General features: G+C 40.7%; 1 protein-coding gene across 9 annotated transcripts in view; it reads right to left on the bottom strand.

The window, feature by feature from the left end:
• ADGRL3 (adhesion G protein-coupled receptor L3) overlaps positions 1-19851 on the bottom strand; it is a 488009-nt gene that overhangs the window by 261888 nt on the left and 206270 nt on the right. For all 9 annotated transcript variants that reach the window (XM_042871027.1, XM_042871034.1, XM_042871026.1 and 6 more), the window contains one exon: positions 309-522. In XM_042871027.1, the coding sequence (XP_042726961.1) occupies positions 309-522 (214 nt within the window). The remainder of the gene's footprint in view (positions 1-308; positions 523-19851) is intronic.

Below are 19851 nucleotides of genomic sequence, written 5' to 3'. Positions count from 1 at the left end.
TTTATATATTCACATAAAGAACAGTGATATTTAGGTATTTCAGAGGTAAAACTGAGACTCAGCGGGTATCAAGATAGCTGATTAGCAGAACTTATTGCAAATGTTATTTATATTGTGTGTTCCTAGCCCACTCTGGTAAATCACAGTTTATCAACGACAGCTGTAATTCTGTGCACATACATAGAGACTAAGTACCTACATTTTCTCATGCAGAATACAAACAAACTGATGTGTACATACCAGATTAAAAAAACAACAACAACAACAACAAACTACAGCTAGCAGACAAAGAATATTAAATACTATACCTTTGAGTCATAATCTTATAGGCATCTGGCAGATAACAGCGGATATTCTCCATCTGAGCAGGATCAGAGTCACAGATTTTATCATCAGTCCTCCCATAGTTGGCACTTTCAATCATGATAACATCTGTTCCCGGGCAGCGAAGCTCTATGGGGTAACTCTCACAGGACAGTTCCCTTCGGACCACAGCCATGGGGACCGGGGCACGGCTGAAAGCTGCAAGGATTAACACAGAAACATAGTAAACATTTACTATTCCACAATGAGACAAGGATTAAAAGCAGAATGATTTTAGCAGCAGTTTTTATCCATGTGCCACATACTGAGATCTACTTCAGTATCCTTCAGATAGGGCCTGCTGAAAAAAAGCCTGGAGAAACTGCTTCTCTACTCAGCTGCTTGATTTTCTCATCGCTAAAACAGCAAATGATCCCTTTTGTAAAGGGCTGTATAAATCCCCTATCGATAGAGGTAAATAGCAACTACAGTGTTATTACTTCTGCTCTCCATGTGAAAAGCTAGGTGACTATGATCTATAAAATTATAGCCCTGTATTGTAGCTGATCAGCCAGGAGAAACTTTCCACCAGTGAGGCATCCGAGCACCGGGATCCCACCTGCTCAGTGTGACTGCATGTAATGACATCTGCATTGCCCCTAGTCCTTAGGAAACACATGCCTAATGCCTTTCACCACACTCTGCAGTGTGCCAGTGGCGGGCCTGTGTGTTCTGGCAACCATCCTGAAGTTTGGGCCCTGAAGTGATATTTTTCATGGAAATGCCAGTACGTGTGAAACTCAGTGATTAAAGTTTCAGTCTCGGCTTTGCTTTGGATCTGTCTGAATGTTTGAGACTGCCACACACTTGTGAAGTTCATTCAAACAGCCTTCAGAAATCTTACTTGTTTTAAAAGAAATGTTGGCTACAGGTTGCTAATTAGAGAAGAAATATGCTTTGAGGTACCTTGAAAACAAAGCCCAAAGAATTAGCAAGCAAACTCGCATGACAAGAAGAAATAACACTTCCCATCTCCGCGGTCTCTTTGATCTGAAGATCACCAACATCCTAACATGAATACAAGAACCCACCAAATACCTATTGTGGAGTAGCTACATGTTGTTGCTCTTGTTTGAGCCATAGAAGGGTTATGTGGCTTCAGAAGATCTCACAGGAAACCCACAGTGACACTAGGAGCCAACTATCTGTTTTCCAGCCGAGTGTATTGGCCACAAACTGAAACAAAAGCCAACTATGCTTCCTAATTCCTTGAGGATAAAAAACCCACAAAGGTTTCCAGCTGTAGGGACAATATGCCATTTTGGCTTGATACTGTACTACACTTCTTCCAATCACAAAACTCTGCATCACATATAAGCCTGTATTTAATGGCCACAGAACAGTCAAGAGGAAGGCATAACCCTGACTGTAACAGACCCAGGTGCCATCCAACACTAAACATCCTCAAACAACTCAACTGCACCTCAACCCTATTACAAAAACTGCACAACACACTCCCAAAAGAAAAAATCCTTCCCATGCACAGCTGTCTTTTTCCATCAAACTTCCACATGGTGCACACACTCCACATTTCCTCATGGAAAAAGCACACACTGATGTTCCTCTGTGTACCCCTTAGCAGTATCAAGGCTGCCTCTGTCTGTCTGTCTGCAGGCAGCAATCCAACACATTACATTAACTTCTGTACAGTATTCTATTATTGTCAATTGTCTCATTTAGATACGCATTACAGGACAGAGAAACATTTCCATTTCTGTAAATTTGCAGGGATAACCCAGTGATGTGCTAGGCTTGTGGACTAACTGCCAAACTCCTGAGACAGACATGCATTTATTCTTCAATAATAGCTTCTCCAATTACCATAGCTTTAGGGTTTGTATCATGTAAGATCTGCTTCTTCCCTGCGATTAGACTAACAGTTTTGCCCTAGTCTCCTATTGCACCATACATCTGTTCAACGCAGTAAACTCTTCATGCAACCAGACTCTCTTGTTTCAGAAAGAGGGCAAGAGAACAAGCACAAGCCCTCAGGATGCAATACCTCATCTTTGCCCTTATGTTCCCAAATAGCTATGAGATGCTCAGAAAAAGAATAGGACGTGGAGGTATAGACAAGATTTGAACAAAGAAAAAAGCCCAACAAAATGTCAGAGTTGGCAAAGCCCAGGAATTTTAGTCAGACATTCAAATAACACAATGAAGTTTCAGGTCTGCTGGAAAGGATCTGTTTATAAAAACCTTTAGCAGCCCCCTGCTATGTAAAACATTGGGCTTGATGGCAGCGGGGAAAAGTTTTATTTTCCTCTATTAGCTTCAGTGTTCACAGGCCCATCGCTGACCAGAAAATTTCAGATGTGATGTTGGTTTTGGAAAGGGCTGCAGAGAGCTCTTTTTTCGAGAGTCTTCTGTACTAAACCTGGCAGATTGGCAGTATAGGAGACAGGTGGTTTCTAGCAGTTTTTGGCAGAATGCTGAAGCCAAGTGCACTCCCTCCTACTGCCATGTGCTTAGATGACTCTCATCAATTGCCAAAAAAATGGCAAAATGAGGTCTATACAGTCAAGATTAGCTGTCTGGGGCTATGCTCTGGTCAGTTTCTTGGGTAATTTGGATACTTTTCTCCAGTAGAACAACTGTCATTTATACTTTATGCAAAAGAAAAGGTTGGAAAACAGCCGCTTGCTTCAATGTTTGGATTGTGGATGTGTCTACAGACTATAGTAACTGCAAAGATAGATGCTAAAAATGTTTTACTTTTGCAGTTGTTGCTATACAAAACTCAAACCTCTGACCCATATGCTTCAGAAAATACATTTTTGCTGCGAATTCCTATGCATTTTTTCTATAACTGTTCTATATTATCAAGGCAGGTAAACACTGAACATGATGTCTGAGGAAAACCCCACTTAAAAGTCACAGAAATTAACTGTCTGGGAATTAACTTGTCCAAACCTGGTGTATTTGTCAACAGAAATCCCGTAAATACACAGCTAATCTTAATTCTCACGTTTTGTGGAAATAGGACATTACAAGCTGCAACTAGAAATATGGTTTTATTAAAATAGAAGTTTATCTGAGAATGAAGACAACATCCTAATCACACAGCAAGTCTATCAATAATGAAGATGCAGTACTTCAGGCTTCCAGTGGAGGATATTACAGTTAATATGAAAATACAGAGGTTAATAAATGCTGTTACATATGTTTCTGCGCCAGATGTGAGAGGACATTTCTTGCATATTCTATATGTACTTGAGACTTTATGGCATTGATCTACTGAAAAAGTGCGAATAACAATCCCAAGTGAAGTATCTCACAGAATCACAGAACGGCCCAGGTTGGAAGGGACCTCAAAGATCATGTATCTCCAACCCCCCTGCCACAGGCAGAGCCACCAACCTCCACATTTAATACCAGACCAGGCTGCCCAGGGCCCCATCAACCTGGCCTTGTGACAAAAACAAAACAAAACAAAAAAAAACCCTCTTGCATTCTATTTCCCATCACAGAATGCCTGAACTGATGAAAACATTTCTGGATGTGATTCACTTTGTACCAGAATTCACCCTTTTGGCTCTCACAGTCATTCAGTCACTTGCCATCAGAAGCACAGCTTTCACTTACAGGTACTTCACTGTGGTATCATGGAGTCAACAGTTATTTCTTGGACCTATGGCATAAAATAAGTGTGACACCCTGGACAAACTGTTTGGATCAAAAATTAGAAATAACTGAACAGTATAAAACATTATAATAGGAGAAAGCAATGGCATGTGTTTTCCATCCTGCCACCCTCCATCAGTTGATCTGCTCTACATGGCTTTTTCCTATCCTAATACCTGCAATAAACACTCCCAAAAGACATCAGAGGTTGGCTGTTTATCTCCTTCATGAACACATTTCAACACTGTACCCCTATACGATAATCTCACTTTATCATTTTTACTGGTTTTCCTGTGAGGAGTAAATTATTATTATTTTTTGCTTCTTGCTAAGAAATAAGATAGAGAAAAGCCCATCTGTGAAATACACAGCACAATTGTATTAGTTCATTAATACACTTCTCTCTCCTTTGAGCAGCTCCCTATCTTTGCAGTCTCTCACTGAGCTCCTTATTTAATCTCCTAAATAACTGACCTAATTGTTGGCTGGAAATCAAGAGCTGACGGCTGCCCACTACTATGGAAAGCAGGTGCCTTTCTGCAGTATCCTATGTGCAGATATATATCTAAATAAGGACAGCTGAACCTAAAAATTTTGAAAAACACTCTTTTTAACATTTAAACATGTGCCAACTCAATCTTTGCAAGCGTGGCCATTCACTGGAAAACTCCACTCCAGAGCTTATAAAAGGTAAAGTCAGATCAGAAGAAGAAACAGCCACAGAGAGCCACAGGATTTTATCTGGGCAATTTAGAACTTCTTTGTCTTTAGTAATTTCATGAGCTTGAGAATTAAGTCATCAAAATCTTGTGCTTCTTTCACTCTTGCTTTTGACCTCAGAACATAATTGCCTCTTGTCATGCCTGCAGGGCATGGGCTTGCAGTTATCACTGTATGCTTAATCAAAATGCTGAAATAGCCTTTAAATTACCAGTCCCCTTGGCTGCCAGAGACTTGTTGAGCTTTGTTACATTTGGAAACACGATGGTAGTAGGTGCACATTTAAAAGAAAACTTAGGCATTATATGCATTTTTCCCAAAGAAACGTTTTTCTGGCTCAGAATTTGCAGAGTGAAATTTCAGTGCATATTTAAGTGCTGCTAAACAAAAAGCTGAAAATGTAGAGATAATTATTTTTACAAGCACTGTGCAGGATTTGGTCTGCCTAGCAAAACACCTGACCTACTGCTCCCAAAGGCAAACACAGATGCCAGGGGAAAAGGTTTCCTACTGGTTTGGAGAAATGCCTCTGTGTCTGTAATTTCACAGTACTTAATATTCCCACCATTCATCTTGATTCTGCAGAAATAAATACATATAAAACTACCTCTGGAATGGGTACAGACTGAACCCATTCAAGTCAATAGGCCTTATATGACTGTCGCCCCCTAAAGAGAAGCACACTCTTAAGTGTTCTTCTAAATCAGGGTGCCACTTTTCCTATTAAGACATAAAGCAGCATTACTGCATTCATTTGCAGCATGCAAACACAGCTCACTATTTCTTCTCTTCCTTAATCCAAATTACATCTGGCCTCTGATCTCAAGAACAATATTAGTAGCAAACAAAAACTCAGGTTGAGATAGTGACAACAAACATTTCTCCCATTAATACTGTGTTCATTCCTCTAATCTTTTCATGCTCACAAACATTAGTTTAATTCTGACAAGCTTAAAAATACTGGTTGGTCTAAAGTTCTTGGAAAACTTGTGCTTGGAATACAAACACAGAAATACTGTTCTCTTTCTCTCACTTTTTCTATGTCCAGTGACAACAAATTCAACAGCAAAGAGCTCTGCATCTTTTCTACAGGGATATGGTAAGACAGCCTTTCTTCCACTCCCAGCCTGCAGGGGGGTTAAAGGTGCATCCTACAGACAAAGGCTGGTGCCAACTCATCGCAGCAAATGCTTCCAACATCCATTTCCAGCTTCTCTAGGGAGGAAAGGAAGACTGAGTGCAGACAGTGTGGCCAAATGGTTGGAGACATTGACTGTGCAAGGCTGGAGCCTGACAGCGCTGGTCTCCACTCTTAGCCCCCCACTCTTTGTTGATTGCTGTCCAGTTTCTAAAAATGGGAAAACTACATGAAATCCTCCATTAAGTACTTCAGTACCTGCTAGAAAAATGAAGGGGAGAACTGGATATAATCCCCAGATGGTGAAGAATGTAGCTTCAGTCTGTGTTTCCATATACATATCAAATATCCCCAGGCTATTTGGGCCTTTCTTATTTCATAGAAGATATCAAGAACAGTTTATGACTTTCCTTTGTGCTTCTTTACCAGAAGTAGCGCCAACCCACCGCCCGGCAAACAGTCCTTGCAAACTGCAAAAGCAAACCCTCGGCAGTGGAATGCAATATACTAAATTAACAAAAGGAAAATGCAGTATTGTAGAACAATCCAGCAAAGACAGGCAAATAAAAAAAAATAATTAAAAAAAAAAAAAACACATGCAAAAAACAACTCCTTGCCCATATATTCTATGTGGCATTTCAGGTCAAATATCTCATGGTTCCATAATTTATTTAATCTACCTTTACTGTAACATTCACGTGGCATCGCTAGAGATTTGCTCCCAGGTTATACGAGTGAAATTACAGCAGGTGTTTGGCAGCAAGTTTACATTTGGCATGCTCCCCCATGATGCAGAGGGGACACAGGAGAAAGGTGTAGTAAACATTTCTACATGGGCTGCCAAAAACAAAGAGTGCAACTTCCAGAGCAATGCAGCCAAGGATATTGACAGGAGCACGATGAAAACTTGGCTAAGCCCAAACAGCCTTTGTTCCCAGGCACCAGTAGGTGCCCTTCATTTTCACGGGAGCCCTGCCTGTATTTCTAGGTGCCCCAAGAGTCAGAATAGCCAGGACAGGCAGAATTTCTACTACCCATGGGATGCCCATGGACAGCAGCCTGAGAGCTAAGCACCAGACAAGATATATCCTGGGTTACTTCTGCTCATACTTCATGTCACTGACTGTCCTCATCTCCTCTCTCTACTGGGCTCAACTGGTAAATACTCCACCCTTACTTTCCCACACCTTGGTTCAGGCAGAAGCTGTTCTAAAAATGAAAAATTTGCACACATTGGGCAAAGAGGAATGGTGGAAGATCAGCACAAAGAGAAAAGAACTGTGAAGTGGATGAACTTGCAAGTGGGTGACATCTCAATAGTAGGCTAGGAATGAGGAGACAACAAAGGATGGATGTTCAAAAAGGAAAATTGCTGGCAATGCTGTACATCATTATGAAGCATGATGAGGAAATGAGGTTAGGTGATGGAAAGCAAGATCACAGTCACCACTTGGCAACTACACTGTGCTTCAGCTGATGATCCTTTGCCCAAACTGGTGTTCACTGGGCCTCTTCATGAGGCAGGTCAGCTCAGCATCATCAAGATATTAAACCAGCATTTAAATTTAAAAAAAAAAAAAGTTTCCTGTCAGGCTATAGAATGTATCAGCTCACCGAAGGTTAGCTAAGGTCATAGAAAGGAATCAAAACATTTCAGGAGGAAGGAAGCAAGGTTGAATTTAATGTGCTGTTCAAAAAAAAGTGACAACCTACCTTCAAATCAGAGGTCAGAAGCACAGACCCAGCCTGAGTTAAATGCCACTTAACTGAATTTAATTAAAGTAGAAACAACAAGTTGAGAACAGACAAAAGATATTCTGCCTTCAAGAGGATGGCCCAATGCAAGTATATTAATATTCCAGCCCCATAATGGGAAAAATCTATACCCAAGTACCTCCTCCCTTGCAGTGGATCATCTCATTTGTATTAAAAGACACATACAGGAAGGCACTCCAATAAAATTGCTCTTTAAATGCACAGTCTTCCTTAGAGTTAATTAACTTTCAAGATCAAGAAAACTGTGCAATGGTAGGGTAAGAATTTGTGCCTAAAGTCCAGCACTGAAGTACAGAAGATGTATAAACAACTCTCATGCTACTTTCATCCTCCAGCCTAACAGGGACATTGGTTAAATATCAGGTTTTCACATCCTGCTAAAAATTCAGACACGAAAGAACTCAATAATTTGAATAAAAGAATTTCTCAGTTCTGTGCAGCAGTAACCAGGCCCTTTTTTTGAAAGAAAAAAAATACCAAATCCACATATCATAACCCACATTAGGGCCATCTACTCCTTACTCAGTTCAAAATTACTGCTGTTACAACAGACGCTTAACTGTCTCCAAAAAAGAGGGAAGCTTTGACTTTGACATTGCCAAACAACCTTGAAGTCTCTAAATTTAATGCAGCACAAATTAATGCGGTGAAGCCAGTAGAATTTGAGTAATAACAAAATTCACTTCATTTTAAATTACTCCACTGTAGCTTTTTATTATAGCCATTAGTAAGGTTAATTTTTTAATCTGAGATAAAAACTTTTATAAACCACCATGGCAGGTATCTCAAGGCAGTGAGATAAATGAGCACCAAGGGCTTACCCCCTCAAGAAAAATGGATATGTTTATCATTTTCAGGCTTCCTATTAAATCCAAAGTTCATTTGACACCATATTTTATTATTGTTTCTATTTAAAATACCAGCTGAAATTCTCACCCTTGCTAAAATAATCTAAATTTGGATTAACTTCCACAAGCAAATAACTTTCAGTGATCAGGATAGAGATAAGGAGAAGGAGGCTCTCAAAACTGTCCTGGAAGTTGGCTGCGTGCAAAAGAACTTATTTTTCATTTATATCCCATAGCAACGACAGAAAAAACAAAAAAAAACAAAAAAAACAACAACAAAAAAATCTAAGTCCCATATTCAGGAACAGATCCAGTAAAGTCATCAGGCAGAAATCCTTTTAAGGCAGAGGCAAATCAGATGGATTGGACGTATTTGGGGTTTTGCTGAAACAGTCTGACCTGCAAATAATATACTCCTACCAAGTAACATCTCAAAGTTAAGGTTTAATTTTGATTTACAGTTCCCTGAATAGTCTCTGAAGGGGAACGTTAAGGCTCTTGTAGAAATATCTGCATTATTAAAGAAACGATGAACAGCAGAGTGAGGATTACTTTGTGCTGTTTATGGACTTACTTACCAGTGCAGTAAATCTATTTGTAAGTTTGTATTGCCCAGAAAGGAGAGCTTTGTGAAATCTGAAGAGCTGTCTGGAGAGAAGGGATGGTATCTAAAGGGAAGAATTTCTCTGCGAGTATAGAGACTGTCATTCAAATACCCATAAATTTGGGGTTTCAAACAGTGAACAGTTAAACAATTACTTCACATCACAGAAGGCCATGAATGACTCCTGTAGAGTTAATTTTACAAGAAATTATCAAGAACTTGAAGGCTAGCCACCTCCAGCAAGTAATATGGATAAACTGTAGATTGTTAAATAAATGACATTTTTCTTCATGCTTTAGACTTCACAGCTCCTTAGAGCCTCAGCCATAAATAGCAACAGAGAATTCTTTTCCACTAGCCATAACTCTGTAAAAGTTTTATAAAGTCTAAGACTGTTTCGAGATCTTGCCCTTATCCCAGAATCATAGTTCATCATAGGTTTCATATGTATGTATATAAAATATGCTTGCATATAGAAATACATAAGCACACTCCTATAAACACATGATTTATATACAATAGGCAAACTATGAAGTGTAAATGGCAAGATGCAATTTGGGGTCCCCTATTCAGCACACCATAAAGGTCGCTGGCTTTTAGAAACTATTGGGTACTTGTCAGCAAGTGCTGTGACTAATCTACAAAGGCAACCTGTCTCCAGCTGCTGGATGGGGATTTCCAAAGTATGACATCTATTAGCTCCGTCCCAGAAAGTAAGAGAGGCAGGAGATCCAAGATCCTTTTTACTGGCACACTAACAAGAATTAACAAGCGGGCTTTTTCAAGCCATTCTCCGTGGCCCTCTCAATCTCGAAGTCTCACTTAATCAAGTCTGCAGCATAACTTCCTTCTGACTTTCAAAGACCAAGGGTTTCACCCAAATATTCTAGCATCTAAAAAAAAAACTTTGCAGAAATATACATATTTGTCTGAATAGTGGCCATCTTTATCTGCTTCCATCAATCTTACAAACACGGAACAACAGCAGAATTGAATCTGGGGAAACAGCTGAAACATACACACTTGCTCCTGGTGGAAATATATTCCAAGTAAGAACAGATTTTCAGGGAAATCACATATTTTTACCCACAGATACACATTTTCCTCAATGGAAGATAGCAAAACATTAAAACTAATGAATTAAATTATCTCTACAATATAGTTCACTTGCTAGGAAGCAAAACCAAACCCTAAGTTAATAGGGTTTCCTACTGCACCCACCTGCTCACAGCAAATACCGTGGTTAAACACTTTTTCCCTAATATATCCTGTGTGGATATTGGTCTGTAAACACTGCATAAATACATATGTGTATGTACAGTACCTGTACACACAGTGTGCTCACCTCAAGATGAGCCAGAGAAAACTGAAATAATGCCCACCTGTAGACTCCCAAACTGCTCTGAACAGATTAACTGCTCCCAAAAGAGCCAGATGAACAGCTCTACAAAAGATCCAAGAGCCCCTAGGCAAGGAGGTGATGCGTGTCCTGCAGTACTGCCATGACTGCCAAGCATGAATCAAGTCAGAGGCACTGTGCTCAGTAAGAAGCAATGCCAGTTAGAACCTGTGGAGTTTGTGAGACCCTGTTTTATGAAAACCCCCACAGCTCTGGATGTAATGATTTATGGCTCATCCTGTGGGAAAGCACGGGGCTCTGCCACAAGCCAAGACACTCGCACATAACTGAAACGTAGCAGGACTGCATTACAAAAGGCATTTAATCTAAAATAAGAGAGGAGGAAATACATACAGATTAGAGACAGGAGCTATGGTAGCACAGAAAGGGATGACCATGCAGCAGATATAACGAACAGATGCAGATATTACACTTGAAGGCACAATGCTTACACGTTCAATGAAAATATGGTTGAAGAAAATCTAACTTGGTTCAGGAAAAACACACTGCAACCGGCTATGATGGATGGAAGACTTTTTTGCTAAACATATTCACTAATTGTACTTCAAATTCTCATCCTTCAAGAGCTCTATTTTTAGGTAGATGAAAGAATTAAATTTTTCGCTGATCTCTCTCTCAATGAAAGAGTAAAGTAACTACCCAACAAAACCAGACAGATATCAGGGCTAGTGGCAAAGGATAGTTTTCAACAAGATAGCCAATGAATGATTCCATCCCTACAAATGAGTCCATGCCCCTGCAAACACTGTGTCAGAAGAAACTGGGCTTTTCCAACCCCCGTGATAAGATGAAGCCACTGGGACAGAAGAGGGGATGCAAGTGAGAATGGGATGCGGTCATCTATAGGGTGAGAGTTCCCAGGACTCCAGCCCAGGGTCAGAGGACACTCCAGGAAATTGGGGTGCAGGCATCCTCCAGGCACAACGATCATCTCGGAGCTGAGCTACCAAATATTTGTGTATTGCACATGTCAAGACTTTCCTGAAGGACCCCTCTGAGCAGAAAATACACCATGGAAAAGTTTTCATCAAATTGTTTCTGGGAGATTATTAGTTAATTTACAATGTAATTATGTTACAGTACATTTAAGAACACTTTCTAAATAGAAGAAGATTTTTATCTAACAAAGGATCCATTTCAAGCACTTCTTCCTGTGCCTTTAATATCTATTTCCTTCTGTGCCTATTTCAAGCATTGTTGTTCTGGAGTTATTTATACTTAACATCCAGAAATTTCTTCCTCTTCTTTGAATAAAATTATTGCATATTTCCATCATCTTGTTGTGGCAATCTTATTGAAGAAAAGCATTCTGCTATCACTGCCCTCTAAGTATACTGGTGGAGTACGAGGAAAATGGAACCAGACTTTTTTATTTTTGGTTTTTCTGTGCCCCTTACTATTCCATAATAAAGCAACTTACAAACCCTCCAGCAGCAATGCCTTGCAGAGGTATGGTTACAAAAATGTTTCGCAGGAGATACAGGAAACTACCTGGGCAAAAAACCACAGAGTCACAGAGGAAGTCTGCTGCGGAGCTCATTCTTTCTGAAAAACAGTTCTCCAAGCAGTGGAACATGTGCTCTATTTGCTTCTGGGTGAAGGTGCTAGCACAGAGGATGTTGTGCCGTTCATAACCCCAGCTCAAATGAGGAGTGGAGAAAAGCACCTCCTAAACCTCTCTCTAATTTTTTCATTACATTACTATCAGATAAGTATATGCTGGCAGTTTCGTATCATGACTGACAAAGCTAATAAGGTATTTTTATTTATGTCTATTTTTGTGCTAAGAAAGATAAGAAAATTTTATAGAGAGACTGTCTCAGGCTAATTTCATACAGGATCCTGTTCCTATATTTAATGTTAGTTGAACATGAATAAAACCAAATCAGAACTAAAAATAAATAAATAAATAATAATAATAATAATAATTAAGATGCCTATGACCAAATAACCATGAACCAACTTAACCAGGAATGCAAGATGACCACAGTTCTGAGTGGTAACATCTATACTTGGGGGGTTTATCCAGAACAGTATCCTGTAGATGAAAATATTTCAAGCAAAAATGAAGAAAAATAAAAATTTAACCATTCAAACAGTGAACAGTAAATTGAGAAGTCCGTTTCCAGGTGACCAAGTCCCCCACCCTACAATTATGAGAAAAGAACAACAACAAAAAAAACAGCTCTCCCCAAACCTATGGACAATCAGATTAGAAGAACTGTGCTTTTTAAACATTTTAAGCAGCAGCAGTATTTTTAAAATAATAATAAGGTGCATGTGTCAAACACAGCCAGTTATCAAGCATGAAATCAACCCTCTAGAACTGTCCCATAACTCACTCAAATCTATGTTTGGAAGGAAGCAAATTGGTATATTCATAACTCAAGAGTGATAAAGAAGTGCTTTTCGTTCTGATATTAGGAAAGCTACAACAGCGAGTACTAAAACCCAATATTTTTTTCATTTTGCAGAATTAGATACCTTATATCAAAGAGTTTGTAGGAAAAAAAATAACACACACACTTTTAGGAACCCCATGCTGGTTTTTTAACTTGATCTGGGAGACTGGCACATTGCTGCTGGCAACCGTTAAAGAAATCAAGGTTATGAAAGCAGAACATAGCTCTCACCACACATAGAAAAAAATGCATTAGCTCTTGCTTCTGAAAAGGTAATATGAACACAGAATCGTCATCCCAACTAAAGCTTTTCTGGAAGTTCAATAAGAACCTCATCACTCCAATATCATTCATCACACTTCTTGATGATCTGAAAGAAAATAAACTCCAAGCTTGCCAAATTTGCAGTCAGCGCAAAAATTGATGAAATGCTAAGTAATGACATGGACCTTGTCGGTGGTGCAGATTGATCTGTATACTGTTTGAGCACACCGTGCTTTAACACAGACAAACACAAGCCCGTGTAGGAATACAAAAAGTGCTCATTATGTCGGACCACAGCCTAGCAAGCAGCCACTCTGAAACAAGACTGTTCTCATGATTGATAAGCATTTGAACACCACGCAGCGGCTCCAAAGGGCAAACATGATCTCTGCAAGTATTAGGAGGTGAATAACAAGGAGAAGTGGGAAGATGAAATTGCCCTGCATGCAGTAGTAAGGAGACCAGTACTGGAACGTGTACCTAGTGGTGTCTGTACTTCAAAAAGATTGTCAGAAAGTTTGACAGGGCTTGCAAAAAAAACCTTAAAATATATATATGTATTTAAGAGTAGTGTCTAGAAAACAAGTTTTACAGTGAGACACCAAAGCAGCTCAGTCTGTTTGACTTGTCCACAAAAGAATCCTTATAGCAGTAAGCCCTTCAGCAGAAAAAGGCAAGCAAGATACAATAGATGGAAGCTGATGCTAGATAAGTTCTGGTTAGAATTAATATTTTTAACAGTGTAATTTAGCATGGAAGAGTTTACTTTGGTATTCAATGTATTTCTTATCAGCTAAACTCCCTATAAACTGGGCATTTTTCTGAAAGGTACGTTACAGCTCAAGCAGAAGATGGGGGGCCTGATTCACAAATCACTGGGTGAGATCTCTACTGTGCCAACAGCCCGGCTTGTTAATCATAATAGTCTCTTTGTATTTCAAAGATTTATGAAGATTTAAGAGAAAGAAAACAGGAAGAGAAAGGGACATGTGGCAGCATGGAACTCACTGAATTTATTATCTCAGTTTAAAAAAAATTAAAAATATCTCAGTCAGCTTTTATGCAGATACCTGCTGCGCTTATCCATGCAAAGAAGGTTTGTATCTTGCCTTTTTCTAAGGGTGGTGAATGGACAAAAACGTTCCAGGACAGCTTCTTTGAATTCCTAGGAATGAGAGACGCCAAGGAGGAGGAAGGGAATTGCTTAATGCAAACCAACAGATGGGATTTCAGTTAGAGGCTTCCTTTGTTTTCATAATGAACCATAATCTGTGTAATCTAAAACAGTTTTGATTTGTTGCAGCGAGACATAAAGACTGTAGCTATGGCACATGAATCCTTCTCTCAAACATTTGTTTCCAAAGGTACCTCTTTTCTGCTGAAGGCATACTGGACCCCAGACCAGGCAGCCAGAGTAAGTTCAAGATAGATGAAAGCATAGGTAAGGCACTAGTGCTTTCCGTAAGTCTGCCTGTGTTTGTTTTATAAGATAACCATACTGGAAGGCTAATTTAAATGTTATAGTATTGCAAAGCCCTCGAGCTGGTCTCTAGGTTCTATAACTAGATTAAATCTTTGAGGTGAACATCATACAATATCAAATCAATGGCAGAGGAGGTTACGGTCTTGGTGTGATGTTAATGGGATGGGCGTTATTTCCAAAGTCCTACTGCCCAGGTCCCTTAAGTCCTCTCCGATGCAAAGGTGAGCAATTCAATGCTAAGGTAACAAAGCCAAGAAAAACTTCAGCTACCTGAGACCTGGAGATGCAGTGAGTGTTACATACATTGCTTGCTATGTTGCCACGGAGCAATATTTAGGTCTCAGAGATGTCAGACATCTACTTATATCCCCGTAATGCTTTGCAATTTAAAACAGACTCCTATTCATACGTATTTCCCCATGTTATTTAAGTTTATCTTCATATTAAAAATAAATGGATTTAAAATGTAGGCAGCCATGCATATAAGCACTCTGCTTGAAAGACATACTTCATCTTTAAATAGCAGCAATCAATACACACAGTATATAACCTAAACAAATTCCTATTATGAATGCTTAATGGATATATGCTTTGGTCATTTTTATTACTAATATAGTATTGATTTACAGAATACATTACCACCTTAGACACCGGGATCTGCTGGAGTCCTTGGACCCTGTATACCATTTTAGTCAAAACAGGAGCTGAAAGTCAATAACCCATTTACCACCAGTGCAGACCCTCTATGGCGTTAGATATTTTAATGACAGTCTGACTCTCACAGAGCAATCGTTTGTCTTACAGCGGGATTTATAAGTCATCATTATTAATGTAAAGTTATCCATGAAGTCTGTCTGCTTATCTTTCACACTTCTTCATTGCCAAAATGCTTTAGGAGTCGCAACAAGGAGGAGCACTTGCAGCCTAACCTTTGGGAACCCTCACTGGGCAGGGATGCTGTGAAATCAAAGCATCTACTTGGACTCTTTCACTCTGAATCAATGAGCAGTTTCTCTGCCTTTGTTGCCGTTCACATCAGGGAGTGGTGACTGACTCCTGAAGCTGCCCAGGGGAAAGGGAACCAAGAAGCTTTCTTTGATATGAATGCTAATGACACCGGGCAGGGAAAAGATGATGTGCCACCACAAACAGACTGCAGAGAACTCACTGTTGCTGCTTGGTTCATCTTCAGAGGTCTGTAATGAGATGGGGACATGGTAAAATTGCCACACAAAATCTAACGTCTGTTTACTGCTTCAGGCAGAAAGGGGGGCAAGGAGGTGGTTACAGTTACTGTGGAGAAGCAATCCTATATTGTCAACTCACTGATACATGTAATAAAAGGTGCAACAGCATCTCTGCATTCCTGGGATATTGTGCCCCGGGCAAATCAGGCTTTGTGCCAAAAGCCCAGCACTGAAATGGCAGAGATGCGGCATCACGAACATGGTGTGCCCTGTTGCTGTTCAGTGAGATTACTTCACAATCTGAAAATCAGCTGCTTCCAGAATAAATCATAAGTAGTATATTGCTTTTCTGCTTTTTATATGTATTAAGAGAGAGCTGAGAAACCTGCTGTTTGCAGAAAAAGGTCTGTGAGTGGAGACCCCACCCTGCTTCTCCCTGTTTCTTTTTCTTTTTCTTTTTCTTTTTTTTTAAAATGGATGCATAAGAGGACAAATTAATTAAATATATACAGAACAGGAATGCTTTGTCCCCCTTTTGGAGAAGAACAAACAACCACCACAGAGACAAAGTAATCAGAAACACGCCCGAGAAAATAACAGCCGCAAAAGCAAAAGTCATATCAATTGCTTAGGCCTCTCTGCACACAGAAGTTAAGTGAGGTGAAGCGAAAAAGTTTAATCCACCGAACTGACTAAAATTAAACAAGCCATCAAAAAAGTGGGAGATGTGCTCCTAAAAACCCAGTCGTAACGCACAGTGAATACAAATTTCTCTCATGCTCTCTCCCTTTCCCTGCCCGTTGTGAGGTGCTCGCTCCACTCCTTGCCAAGCAGTGATGGTTCCCAAAAGGTGCCTTGCAGAAGCAGCCTCATCTGGAAGCTGGCTCTTGCTGGCCCTTGCTCTAACAATGAGGCAACAGCAGGTCTCCAAGTAGCCCACTGGGTGTCCCTGAGCACAACAGGAGCTTGAAGGCAAAACCCCGTGTTAGCAGCCGTTTCTGCTTTTACCTTTGTTCGTCAGCGACAAGAAAAAAGAAAAAAAAAGGCCAAATACAAAATTGTTTTGACAGACACCCATTAATGGATCTGCTACATGAAGTGGCAGCCTCTCCATGGCATGATTTGAGTCCAGAACACTTACGCTGGACAGTCACTCCCATTTTTGTGAACATGTTTACCAAACCATCATCCTTTCTCAGCACAAGCAGAGCACAGCAAATCTGGTAAACTCAAAGTTTATTTCCATCTACCTTGTGCTGGGCAAGGATATGACAAAAAAAAACACATTTCTAAAATTACAATCTCTCTATTAGTAGAATTATACAAAGAGCTGCCACAACTCCAGGAAACTTCAAAGCCAGAGGAAGAAGGTGCAGCAGTCGCTTTTATCAAATGTGTGATTCACCCAGATTCACACTGAACAACGCAATCTGCAAGGCACACCAGAGCTGGAAAGTAATATTCAAGCCATATGTCCCTCTCTCATTTTTAAGTGCACAGACAACTCTGCTCCACTATAGCATCTCCCAAACAAAACAAATACCTTGCAAAGATATTTCTGATATTTCCCCAAATGCACTTTAAAACAACTAAACAAAATAAACAAACAAACAGAACCTACAGGAGACATTTCCTTCTGGCCCAAGTGAAAAGCTTAGTTGAATCCCAAACAGCAGCTTAAAGGGCTTTTGTTTTTTGTTTCCTTCTGCTCAGTTGCTTTGGCAAGATAACCAGGCAGAGAGATGCTGTGTAGAAATGAGGAGGGTGTAAGCTGTCAGTGGTCAGGCAAACTCAGCAAAGAGAACCAAGCCTGAGATTTGCATCATCCTTCTCTTTACGTGCTCACAGACCTCTGCATTGCAATTCCTAGTGACCATCATCTGTGGCATCCTTGGGCTCCTGCCATGCAAATGCCTTCAACAAGAATCTCCTTCCTTGCCTGGAAGCCATTCCACCATAGGCAAGTGTGTTCAGAAGCGCTGCAGTAACTTCCCGAGGTCAGAAAGCTGAGCAACTCATCCAAGTCAGCTTGTCATAACCCAGAGCAACAGCTGGTTTTATCACCATTAAGGAAGCAGTGAGTCTTTTCCCCTTGGCAACAACTTCTTTTCTGCATCCTCATTAGTCTTAGACTGGACCAACTCTTCAGTGTGCCAAAGGACTCTTGATGCTCTCCGGCACCCACTGAAGATGAGGTGGTTTCAAGAGATGCAATGGTCTTCTCTAGCACTGGCATCACAAAAGTCACAGGAGCATAGCAAGGATGGACAAGACGAGGCTGAGAGAAGAGGCTTATTTTTGTCTTTATCATCTTCACCTTACCCTGTAGACATTCATTTCCTTCAGCTGCATCCTCACGTTACATACAAACGCTGGACAGGGCCCAGATATCTGCTCTGCCTCCTTGCTCCAGGGTATCCTCCAGCGTTGTCCTACAATTCCATCCATGCCCCGCCACAAATGGTATAGCTGTACGTCAGCTGCATGAACCTTCAGGCAAAAACCTTTCCTCTTGCATGGGCTTGTTATCACAACATGTTTGCATTGCCTGCTAACCACAGAGTGACTGCGCTCTATCTCACCCAACGCTAGGTCAAATTTCCCTGAGCTTATATTTTCCACTTAAATGTGTGGCTGGGATTACATAGCAGCTGCCTTGGCCACCCAGAACAAACTGAATGCGTTGCTGACTCACAGCATAGCTGCAAATATGGCAGACAGATGTTTGGTAATCTCTTCTAGCCCTGTGCATACACAGGGTAGATCTGTATCTCCTATGTTCCGAGTTCCTGTAGTCTGCCTTTGCTCGTACCTTAGTCCTTCCCTGGGTCTTTTCTGTTCTGATTCTGATCCACAGTCTTCCCATTAACGTACATGTAGCATGTAGATTCCCTGCTCGAGGGTTTGCACCATCTCCAGAAATCCTGTGCCGGAGCTGAAGGGTTGACAGCTCTAACAGAATCAGCTCTGCCTTCTCACTTAGTTCTGGGGTAAAAGAACTGCATAGCTCTGACTGGCATGAGGACACTTGTAAACCCCATCCAGCCTTGGGCAGTGTTCACAACAACAGTTTCCCTGTCATACACAAGAACAGAAGCCCCAGGGCAGGTTGGGAAGCAAATTTTATGGTTGCTTTCTTATCTTTACTCTCCAGAGAGTTCTGTGTACAGACTCACGTCTTCCTTTCCCTACTATTCCTTCCCCTGCAATGGACTTTAGTTCAACAAAAAAGTTTTGCTGTGTGTTTGAAACTGTGCATAGAATTCTTTCATTTATTGTGATGGTGATAGCAGTTTTCTTTTCCTTTTAATCATACTCCCACGTCAATGCATGGTTGGCAAGCGTCCTACTTTGAGCGGGAAGTTGGACTACAGATCTCCAGAAGTCCTCTCCAACCAGCACTGCTGTAATTCTTGCCTGCTGTGACTCTCATTTGGCACCACCATATTTTACACTTCATATTCCAGAAAGTACCCCAAGCTGAACTGTTGTTTTAAGAACGCAATTAACAAAGGTAGTTACAATACAGCGCATCCCTAGCCATGTTCACAGGCTTCTCCAGCATGGTTTCCTTCCTCCCCACACCAAGGAGGTTGCTATGGAGATTTCTTCAGTAACAATGAGAAAAACAGATACAAGAAATACAAAGCACTGAGGAGGGCATGGAAGAAACAACTGTAAGGGCACAATATACCTTGCATCAATAAATGTATTTTCCCTAAATCTTCACCTAGCAATCTGCTGATAGAGAGCAGGTCCTTCAAACTCTCCTGCCCTGCAAGGCCTGCCTTTGCTGTGAGATGGCATCAGCGACTGAACTGCACTTCCACATGCTGCTAAAAGCCAGACAGAACACCATCCTGTCTGCACAGGCTGGGCAGAGCAGCTAGGCAGTGCATCCGTGCACAGCTCCATGTTGTATAACTGAGATTGCTCCATTTAGTATAGTCACATCAAGCTGGGGAAGCAGCCAGTGGCTAGGCAAACGTGTGGGTGGCACTACGCATGCCAGGCAGTTCTCT

Source organism: Lagopus leucura, unplaced genomic scaffold (genome assembly GCF_019238085.1).
Source record: "Lagopus leucura isolate 7727_CA_CO unplaced genomic scaffold, USGS_WTPT01 Super-Scaffold_100004, whole genome shotgun sequence".
Lineage (NCBI taxonomy): Eukaryota > Metazoa > Chordata > Aves > Galliformes > Phasianidae > Lagopus > Lagopus leucura.
Note: the sequence above shows the minus strand (reverse complement) of the source record. Positions and strands in the feature narration are given on the sequence as shown.